The sequence below is a fragment of the Lactuca sativa genome, chromosome 2 (assembly GCF_002870075.4).
Source record: "Lactuca sativa cultivar Salinas chromosome 2, Lsat_Salinas_v11, whole genome shotgun sequence".
NCBI classification, from domain to species: domain Eukaryota; kingdom Viridiplantae; phylum Streptophyta; class Magnoliopsida; order Asterales; family Asteraceae; genus Lactuca; species Lactuca sativa.
The window spans coordinates 198,312,360-198,323,697 of NC_056624.2; the positions used below are offsets into that span (position 1 = coordinate 198,312,360).

An 11,338-nucleotide genomic window follows, 5' to 3' on the forward strand; every position below is an offset into this window, starting at 1 on the left:
TATATTAATTATGTTTTAAAAATATAGTACATAGTATTAAAAATGTAGTAAATTTGTATTTATTTTGTATAAAAAATATAGTAAATATGTATTAAAGTTAAAGAAACAATACCGGCTTTCCAAGGCATTGGTGATCCGTAGGAACACATTGCTACTCAAAAGAAATCTTCTTTTGAACTCTTTCGACTCATATACACAATTATCTGCAAAGTAATTGTGATATAGACTTTCATGTCCTTCCTCAAAATTTCTATTTAGCAACACACGTTTTGTTAGTAAAGGAGTTGGATCTATTTGTAATAGTTCGTTGTTGTAATACTGGTACATCATAGTGATGAATATATCGTCACTGTCATTGTCGGGCGAGTCGAAAGGATTCATAACTTTTTTTGAAAAGTTTTAAAATTGTAAGGAATATAGAAAAAGAAAAAAATGAAATGTGTAAAAAATGTATGAGAATGAAATAAATTTATAGGTAAAAAATTTATTATTATTTTTAAACGAAGTGGACTTCGACGTTCAATTTTGCACGTTTCTTCCTGTTGCAACGGCAACGAGATTCAATGGCAACCGGAGATAACGATAAGTGGGTGGGTGGGGGAGGGGGGGGGGGGTATTCCCCCTTTACAACAACGTTTTTGATGTTACACGTCGATAACAACGATGTTATTAGCCCCATAGTGCATCATCTTAGGAAATGAGAAATGATGTTTGGTTCGCTTCATTATAGCAATAGTGGCAACAACATGAAACTATGTTCATGTTCTTTCTTTTTTTGGGTTTTGCTAATATGCCAGTGGATTATAGAAGTTATTGCGATTAAGAACAAACCTAAATCACAGAGTTCATTGTTCAACAATTACGAGAAAAAAAAAGTTTAAAAAAATAAATAATGATATAATAGTATTTTTGTATCTGATGAGACTAAAAAAACAACAAAAAATAAGATTGTCCAAATTATTAATAAAAAGAAGAAGAAAAATAGAGATCAAACATGCAACTTATCTCAAACAACAAGGGACCATTTGTATATGTGATGTGTTGTTATCATTCTTCAAAATCCTACCAGCAACATGCGTGTTTTGGTTGAAAAAACAAATGGGGCTCTATTTTTTCTCTCAATTTAGTTCTTTATTGATCTTCTTTCTCTCTCTCACACACACTCATGTAGGTGTTATTTTTCCCCATATTTTCTAGTCAATAATACATGTTGTAGGTATTTTGAGTGGTATAACGAAAATTACCTAACATTTGGTACAAAGATATATTCATTGAAATGCAACGGCCAAGTAAGATGACTTAACATCTTAGTGAATCCAACATTTTTAGTGTTTTTTGGCTTTCAACATTTTTAGTGTTTTTATTATTATGATGTTGTTTAAGGCTAATCATGCCACGTCATTGCCATATGTTTATAAGGTTCTTATAGTGTTTCATGTCGTTTTGGTATGAGTATGGAAATGAATAAAACCGTCATTAAAGGAAATGAAAACAAATGAAATACTAGTGTTCAAAATACATTACATATCATCTTCTCTTCAATTGAAAGTGTACTTGGGACTTACAGAACTTCCAACCAAGCATTGTCTATGTGAAGTTCATAAAATTCCATGTAGATTTCAATTCATGGTTGTGTCGATCAATAAAACTCCGAGCACATGTGCTTTTTTCAATTCTTTCCATTGACTTATAAACTTTTGCATATCTTTATACATTGCAATCAAAAGCATTTTCATATGACAAACCACTAACTTTCTACGCTCATTGGCTTCTGAGGCCAATAATGGCATCTATATTTCTTCCAATTGCTCTTATACACATTAATGAAGTCCATCATAGTGTTGTCAATATGGCCTCGCCATATAACCTCCACACGTACCACTTTAGATTCTAATGACGAAGATGACGCAACAATAAATGTTTTAGAATGTGAAAAAACAATTAAATTTTCAACAACTATATTGTTTAAAAAAAACTATTGCATAAAAAATTGACTAGATTGTGGAGTTATAAACATGGAATAACACAATTGACTACTCAAAAATAATAGTCAAATAAAATTTTGACCTAATCTCATCTTTATGAGTTTTATATGCTTTCAGTTTGAGTAACACCTCCTCCAGCCTCCTTACATTAAGCTTTGGCTTTAGTAGATATAAATTTCGTTTTTTATTTCACAAACGATGATTCTCTCTATAAATAAAAATTTAGTTAGTATGATATAATAAGAGATCATTAAAATGTGGATATAATAGATTAGATATTAATCAATCACTTAATGGAAATAACTCTAATTCTAAAAGTTCAAGGGTGTGAGTTAGTATCTCCTCGTATGTGTAACTTACTTTTTCTAAGCAACATTAATACAAAGTAATGAGGTGTGTCTTCAAACTTATTTGGAATATTAACTAATTCAGAAAACTTTGTTGTTTGAAAATCACACATACTTATATATACTCAATACTTAACTACATAGCAAACCACAGCTAGTAAAACCTAAGTATGCATACTAAATTAAAAAGCTAACCCTTTCCGAAATGGTTCTTCATATTTCAAACTAGGGTTTTTGTTCCAAATAAAATGGTAGGTATTTCTAGGTTCTCTAATCGAACAACAAATTGTCGAAGATCCCTACTAAACAAGATAAAAACCTAATCACAACTACAAGTGGTAGCCATACCTAATGTATCCAACCATATCAAAACAATTACAAACTTGTTCTTCAGTTTTCGTATTTGTTAATCGCATGGCAAATAATTTTTTAAAAAATCTAACAAGTCGTGAAACTTGAAAACATAAAACTAACTTGGTTCACTCAAAATACTCATCGGATTTTTTCAGAGAAATCAAAACGTAGTTCCAAGATGTAGTGGGTACCACGTGTCGGATTATGTTTATATACAAACAAGATGGTCATTGTAAACTCCAATGGTATTAGTCAAATGCCTATATTCTCTAAATAAATGTGGTTATTCTTGTTAATAACCCTAGTTTAATTATATTTATAGTACAGGTAAAAAAGAAGTAAATGATGGAGTTACTTGTGGATTTTAAGGGCTTGAATGAGATTTGACGTTGTGGGATCACTAGGATGTGCTCTCTTATAAATACCAAGTACTATATTGGTGGCCTCTCCCTCTCTTTCTCTATCTTTCCCTCTCTCACATACAAACACACACACACACACACACTGACTTGGCTTTTCATAATCGACTCTTACGGCGAATTGCTCCGGCGATGATGCCAGAGCCAGAGATCGGTGAGCTCAGCCTTACCTGAGATACAATTTTGCTGATTCTCTCTCACATGTCTTGCATTCTTTTCCCACTTTCTAAATCAATTAAGTTGGCGTGATTCGCATTTCCAAACGAATTAACCATGCGATTCCGTTGGGATTTTCCATGGTTTCAAATTAATTTCTGTGTGCTCTTTTTAATTCATTAAAACCCCACTTAACAATTGTGGAACTAAATCCTTTAAATTTATTGGGCCATGCCAGTTCTGGTGTTTGAAATATTTGATTTTTCTTTTTTCTTCTCTTTGATCTCGATCATTTGGTAATTTTTCATGTGTAAAATCATTTGTTCACAGGCAAAGCAAATTTGGATTTTTCGATAAATTTTCTGGGCAATAATTGCCATTGTATTTGGTAGTTCAGTGTACTTTGCACGAAAGCTTTTTTATTTAGCCCCAAAAAAATGCCTGGTGTGTGTAACATGTATATCTGTATCTGTATTTCTCACTGTTGAATTATACCATTAGGTATATGATGACTTCAGTGAAAAAATGTAATTGGGGTTTTTTGGCAGGTTAGGTTCAAGACAAGGAATTTGGATCCACGGAGAGCTCATTCCATTCCATACCGACAATTTGATTCAGAGAATTTAAGTTTGAGGAAAAGATTGAAATTTAGGAACATTTGAGTGCAAAAAGTAAGAGAGATCTTGGTGGTTGGTGGTTGGTGGTGGTTGTGAGTTAAAGTATGAACTTTGAGAGGGGTTTTCCATTCCCAAAGCATGGAAATGGTGATACCTGGAATTCTGTGGCTCGTGGAATGCCTATTCCACGTGAGAGTGGAACCGTGTGTAATCAGGATTCCTTGACTGCAACAGCTGGAGGAAATGCGGATACCACAGAGGGGGCGAATGGAATTGTCCAAAGAGCAAACGATTGGAAACCAGCAACTCATGGTCATGGAACCTCATTTCCTCACAGGAATAATTCCTCCTGGACACCTGTGACTCCAGACAAGCTTAGGTCGGTTGGCATGCAAGAAAAGGAATCGGGTACCGATAATTGGCAGGATTTGATCGGGATGTACACCGGTTTGTTGAAAGAAGAGACAGTTGATAATACAAAGAAGAGGACCTTCTCCACAAGCTCAGACGCAACATCAGTCCCATACTTTTTATCTAATGACCCCGCAAATTGGAAATGCAATCATTTAGCATCTATTGTTTGTTCCAAGAGTTCACATGAACCACAAAACTATGGAATCCATCTTTCAAATAGATCACGTGGTCTTCAAGTTGAAACCAACACTAGTAAAAGATCTCCTTCAACTTCTATGCTTGGAACTCGACAAACTCACAAGTTGCCTGATGAACACACCTCAAAAGGTGAGTAATTTTCTTATTATCAAGTTTAGATAAATCAACGTACAATGTTGATCTAGTATTAGTGTAGTTTAGGTTTTAACTATTTACTAGCTTTGGCAAATCTTAATATTGGTTTTCCATTTTAACAAGAACAATGTTTGTTTGCATATCTAGATGTACAAATTAGCTCCTTTACTCATAGTAAACTTACACATACATTCAATAATGAAATTGAGAAATGTTTTTTTTTTTTGTTTTGTTTCTCACAGGTGGAGCAACCTCCTCTACCATAACTGATTCTGTACCACTTGCTCCTATCACGCCAGCTAAGCATAACGACAGCCAACGTGTAGCAGAAAATGTCAACTCTCCAACCAATGGGGACTCCCCACCTTCTGCAGTTTCAACAACACATAAAGAACAAGTTGTTCCCGAGGATAAAGAAGAACAGGGCGTTGACTTAAGCAAAACACCCCAGCAAAAGACGCCCACAAGAAGAAAAAAACACCGCCCACGGGTGATTAAACCAAAAAAGCCCAACAAAGATCAAAAAGACGGCACTACCCCTGGTGAGACACGAGTAAAAAGAAAGTATGTGAGGAGAAAGGGTGTCGAAAATTCAGAAACACAACAAAAAACCCCAGGGACAAGTGTCGGGAAAAGGAAATATGTACGGAAGAAGAACATTGACAAAACCAAAGGTCAACAGCAAAACACAGGAGACGATACCCCAGTCAAATCATGCAGAAAACAGCTCAACTTTGACTTGGGTATAAACCTAAATGTCAATCCTCAAGATATAGAACAAGGTAGAAAGATAAATGGCACTAAATACACGTCATTGCCTGTGTTAAATGTTCCAATACCAAAAACAACGCACCATGCTATAAACGTGCTTGCAAGAAACATGAACATGAGTCCACGGGAAAACGGGTATCACATGGTCCCTGCAAACCTTCAAAAGATGCAACATAGTATAAGTTTAGATGAAAGAAGAGGCATCAAGAGACAGAATTCTGCCATGGATTCTCTGTTTTTGTACCAGAAACTACTGCTAGGTGTTGCACATCGTGCTCATGATCACAACATTTTCTTGGAAAACAACAAGAAAATAAAGATACAAAGTGAGTTTCAAGAACCTTCAAGACAAATGAATGGCATCTATGGAAACGGCTCAATGATGCAGCTACTTCATCCTTATGGTCAAAAAGTCAACCCCACAACCACAAATGTCATCAACTGTCAGTATCGACCAGAATCATTACAATTCCATACCCAGGGCCATGTGATAGGATGGAATCAGCCGCCACCTATTCCACCGAAAGAGGGCATTAGATATGGGGTTATAACTTACCCTGCTACTTTATTAGAAAAGAAGCAGGGTGCATTAAGTGGATGGAGGGTGGAGAAAGATGAAGTTTCGGTTGAATATGTTACATATAAGCTACAGCGTATGCATATCTATGATGACAAAAAGAAAAGAGAAAATGAACTTGTTTTATACAGAGGTAGTAATGCCATTGTTCCATTTGAGCCTATAAAGAAAAGAAATCAACGTCCTAAAGTTGACCTGGATCCAGAAACAGACAGGCTTTGGAGGTTACTAATGGAGAAGGAAGGGAGTGAGGGTGGTGGTGGTGGTGGTGGTGAGAATCTAGAAAAAGATAAAGAAAAATGGTGGGAAAATGAAAGAAGAGTGTTTCGTGGACGTGCTGACTCATTCATTGCACGTATGCATCTTGTTCAAGGTACATAAAAAATTATATATATCATCTATAGCCAGATTAAAATAAAAAGTATCCATAAAAGATTTTATTTAAATTATACCTTTTTCAGGAGATAGACGATTTTCAAGATGGAAAGGATCTGTTGTTGACTCAGTGATTGGTGTATTTCTGACACAGAATGTTTCGGATCATCTTTCAAGGTGTTTGTGTTGTCTGATTACCTTTAGAAATAAAACCTGCTAATAATAGCAACTTATGGGCTTTGTCTTTCTTATAATGTATGCAGTTCTGCCTTCATGGCTCTTGCAGCAAAATTCCCCCTTAAAACTAGCTTCCAAGATGGAGGATGTGAAAAACCCATAGAAGTAGCAGAGGAAGAAGACATCATAAAATGTCACGAAAATATAAAGGAACCAGCAACCGAAGATTCCTTCAAGTCATCCACAGTTCAAATTGTTGATGAAATTAGGTCAAGCTCAGGGTCAAACTCAGAAGCAGAAGATCTAACAGCTCCAAATGGTGAAAATGGTGCCCAAAAACAAGAAGCAGAAGATCTGACAACTGCATGTGATGAAAATGGTGCCAAAAAACAAGAATCTGCCATTCTTGAAGGAATACCGATGAAAGTTGAAGAAAGTTCAAAGGAGCAGAATGTTTCTCAAGAACCATCAAGTAGGGCAGGGGCAAATATGTCAGGCTCAGGGTCAAACTCAGAAGCAGAAGATCTAACAACTGCACATGGTGAAAATGGTACCCAAAAACAAGAAGCGGAAGATCTAACAACTTCAAATGAAGAAAACGGTGCCAAAAAACAAGAATCTGCCATTCTTGAAGGAATGCCAATCAAAGTTGAAGCAAACTCAAAGGAGCAGAATGTTTCTCAAGAACCACCAAACGAGGCAGGGGCAAATACGTCAAGCTCAGGGTCAAATTCAGAAGCAGAAGATCTAAAAACTGCACATGATGAAAATGGTACCCAAAAACAAGAATCTGCCATTATTGAAGAAATACCGATCAAAGTTAAAGCAAACTCAAAAGAGCAGAATGTCTCTCAAGAATCAACAAGTGGGGCAGGGGCAAATACGTCCAAGGAAAAAAAACGGATAGCTGATGATGAAAGGAACATAGCAATGAACTGGGACAGCTTGAGAAAGCAGGCGATGTCCAATGGTGAAAAGAAAGATCAAAGTACAGATGCAAGTGATTCCCTTGATTATGAAGCATTCAGACATGCACCTGTGAATGAAATTTCTGATGCTATTAAAGAACGTGGAATGAACAACCTGTTAGCTGAAAGGATGCAGAACTTTCTCAATCGCCTGGTGAGAGATCATGGAAAGATTGATCTAGAATGGTTGAGAGATGCACCACCTGAAAAAGCAAAGTAAGCACACAAGAATACAAGATCCAGTTGTTTATATTGAATTATTGTAATCAATTTATATAATCTTTTGTATTGAAGGGAGTACTTACTGAGTTTTCGAGGATTGGGGCTGAAAAGTGTGGAGTGTGTTCGCCTATTGACACTTCATCATCTTGCCTTCCCTGTAAGTGAATGTCCAAAGTTCAAAAAATGAAACTTTATAAAATTTGACATGTTAGTGAAGTCTTACTCTTGTATATTCATGATATCATGTTTGCCAGGTGGACACAAATGTTGGGAGGATAGCAGTGAGACTGGGGTGGGTTCCTCTGCAACCACTACCAGAGTCCCTACAACTGCATCTTCTTGAGATGTATCCAGTGTTGGATTCCATTCAGAAATATCTTTGGCCTAGACTGTGCAAGCTGGATCAATTAACATTGTAAGTTTGTAACTATACAGACATCATAAAATATAAAAAAGATAATCACTAATATGTGCTTCTTTGATAGATATGAGCTACACTACCAGATGATTACATTTGGAAAGGTTTTTTGCACAAAAAGTAAACCAAACTGCAATGCATGTCCAATGAGAGCTGAATGTAGACACTTTGCCAGTGCTTTTGCAAGGTACATGAATCTATTATCCACATGTATATATATATTTTTTCTTTTTTTAATGGTTTAAAAAATGAAGCATTCATCTATAATGGTGCAGTGCAAGGCTTGCACTACCAGGTCCAGAGGGAAAAAAGATAGTGGCTTCAAATGCTCCTATTCCAACAGATCCAGTACCACATGTGGTTATTACGCCTATGCCACTGCCTGAAGCTGAGAATAAAAGTGAAGGTGATTTTGAGAAGAAATGTGAACCAATTATTGAAGAACCAACAACACCTGAGCCAGAAGCCACGGAACTAACACTAAGTGACATTGAGGAACAATACTATGAAGATTCGGATGAAATCCCAACTATCAAACTCAACATGGAAGAATTCACAACCAATTTACAAAGCATAATGCAAGACAAGAAACTACTTCAAGATGATATGTCAAAAGCATTAGTTGCATTGAGCCCTAATGCTGCTTACATCCCTACACCTAAACTGAAAGATGTTAGTCGCCTAAGAACAGAGCATCAAGTGTAAGTCTTTATAAATAACTCCTAAAATTATCAAAAAAAAATTACCTTGTTAAAATAATGACAGCTTGTAAGTCTATATCATACAGGTATGAACTTCCAGATTCACATCGCCTTTTGGAAGGGGTTAGTGACTTTGTTGTTGACTAGTCAATTGACACATAGCTAATACCTTATAAACTAACTTCCACTATTTTGTACTATTTTCAGTTGGAAAAAAGGGAACCTGATGACCCGAGCCCCTACCTCCTAGCAATATGGACACCTGGTGAAACTGCAAACTCAATACAGCCACCAGAAAGAGAATGTTCTGCCCAAGAATCAGGGAGGTTGTGTGAGAAGACAACTTGTTTTTCATGCAATAGCATAAAGGAAGCTAATTCACAAGTGGTTAGAGGAACTATTCTAGTGAGTAGTTTTAACTATATAATACTAATACACGATAAATATTGTAACCATGAAGTAAAACAAGTTAGATCAAGTAGTTATTAACTAGTTTCAAAACAGATACCATGTAGAACAGCAATGAGAGGGAGCTTTCCACTCAATGGAACATATTTCCAAGTTAATGAGGTATATATTATATACAATAATGCAAATCTGTAAATTCTAAACTACTTCTTTTTAGGACTATCTTCAAATACATATATATGTGCACTATGCAGATGTTTGCAGATCATGCATCAAGCCTGAACCCGATTGATGTGCCAAGGGCATGGATTTGGAATTTACCAAGACGAACAGTGTACTTTGGGACTTCTGTATCAACAATCTTCAGGGGTACAACTTCAAAAACCTTATGTTACATCTCTTCTAAAGTTGACATGTGTTTTTAACTAAAAGTTAACAAGAAAAAAACCTTTATATTCTAGGGCTATCTACTCAGGGGATTCAATACTGCTTTTGGAAAGGTATGTATCACTTCAATTCCCAAACATAGCTCATAATGATCGAATGTCTGGTAATTTAACTTTGGAATGGTTGCAGGATTTGTTTGTGTGAGGGGATTTGATCGGAAAACTAGGGCTCCTAGACCTCTGATGGCTAGGTTACACTTTCCAGCAAGCAAGTTGATCAAGATAAAGAATGAAGCCAAATAATTGAGCTATGAATCATAAAACAAATATAAAGCTCCAGGTTAACGAATAGCCTTAGGGAAAACATTTCAGAGACTAACCAATTGTTGTACATTTCAACTGTCATGACGTATGTAACTTAGCAGAGAGAATTTGATGTAAGATTGTTATCATCATTATTTCATTTCCCAGTTAGCCATTTACAGATGAAAGAGTAGGTTCTTTTTGCTTTCTGATACATGTATGTATTTTCTAACAGCTTTCAAATAATACAGTTTATCGGGAGCCACTGTTTTCTGCAAGTGATATCCAAATTAATTTGGCTTCCAACATGTTTTACAGTTTTGTCACAAGACAGATATTATTATCTGTTGCTACTTTTGCTAATAACATTGGATCCTCATACTATGAGGTTCTCAACTAAAAAATACTTCACCACCGTTGCTAAGTGGTCTGCAGTTAACAAGAAGGTTTTATGATTAAAAACGTTAAATCAACAGCATATTGAAAACAAAAAGAAATTGATACAAACGATTATTTAACCTTTAAACACTCATTCGATAGGACTCCAAACAAAGAACGCAACAATGGTAAATCCAATATCTGCATAGAGATTGCAGATCAAACTTAAGCTAAAACGACCATAATAACTTTTATACTTACTAATCAATCACGGACACATAAAGATTACAGGAGATGTCTCATGTGGAGGATACTGAGATACACTTCATATACTTGTAAAATAACTCCAGATCACTCTTACCTGGTTGATTATTAAACGGATGAAACCCGTAACCCTAAAATATCAAAGTTCTTGCAGCGATCTAAATTTGTGTATGCATCGACGATAAAAAGCATAAAAACATAAACGAAAATCAAGGACGGATTCGTAAAAAGGAATACTTGTCGCTTGTCATTGACTAAAATCAGAAACCGCGATCTTCCCGCTAGGCGCTTGTATTTGCACCTTTTGCGGCCGTCTCTGTTTTTTCCCTCCTCTTTAGCGACAGTATACATCCTGTCTTCGAGTTTTCGCTCTTCCCTCTCTATAGGTCCACTCTATGTTGATTTAAAATTAAGGAGAATCCAAAAGAAATGGAAGGAAAAGAGAAGGAAATGAAAGAAAATTTATGGTTTTTTTTATATTAACCAAGCGGAATGGAGGGTTTGAAGATTTTGACCATAAAAAATTCAATTTTGGTAAATGACCGCCACTTTCGCAAACGGTGCTTTGCGGAAGGCTTAATCCTTCCGAGGAAAGTGAATAATTTTGCAGAAATGAGGTGGAATGGGTAAAATTGTAAAATCACACTAAAAAAAACGGTTCTCATTTTGTTGACCGCGGAAGTGACGAATTTTTGGAATGGAGGTTGGGGCTTTGTTGCGGAACGAATGTAAGAAGAACAGTTATGTAACATCCATAAAATTCAC

The 11,338-nt window shown here is 35.9% G+C and overlaps 1 protein-coding gene and 1 long non-coding RNA gene across 4 annotated transcripts; one reads left to right on the plus strand and one right to left on the minus strand.

The window, feature by feature from the left end:
- Positions 1-3,115: 3,115 nt before the first annotated feature.
- On the plus strand, positions 3,116-10,106 carry LOC111921739 (DNA glycosylase/AP lyase ROS1). Of its 2 annotated transcripts, none has more exons than XM_023917316.2 (15): positions 3,116-3,259; positions 3,815-4,619; positions 4,868-6,346; positions 6,435-6,525; positions 6,612-7,709; positions 7,788-7,872; positions 7,970-8,130; positions 8,201-8,320; positions 8,409-8,834; positions 8,921-8,957; positions 9,042-9,239; positions 9,339-9,404; positions 9,497-9,611; positions 9,704-9,742; positions 9,819-10,106. In XM_023917316.2, the coding sequence occupies exons 2-15, from the start codon at positions 3,983-3,985 to the stop codon at positions 9,929-9,931; spliced, it is 4,665 nt and encodes a 1,554-aa protein (XP_023773084.1). In that variant the 5' UTR covers positions 3,116-3,259; positions 3,815-3,982; the 3' UTR covers positions 9,932-10,106. The 2 variants fall into 2 exon arrangements, with proteins under 2 accessions (XP_023773084.1, XP_023773083.1); XM_023917315.3 differs by having other exon boundaries at positions 3,117-3,259; positions 3,810-4,619.
- Positions 7,381-11,019, minus strand: LOC111921740 (uncharacterized). 2 transcript variants are annotated; one of them, XR_006188426.2, is made up of 4 exons: positions 10,451-11,019; positions 7,939-10,360; positions 7,799-7,870; positions 7,381-7,696 (listed from the first exon to the last, which is right to left on the minus strand). It is a non-coding gene; the product is annotated as an uncharacterized LOC111921740 (long non-coding RNA). The 2 variants fall into 2 exon arrangements; XR_006188427.2 differs by having other exon boundaries at positions 7,939-8,113; positions 10,451-11,017.
- Between the last annotated feature and the right edge of the window lie 319 nt (positions 11,020-11,338).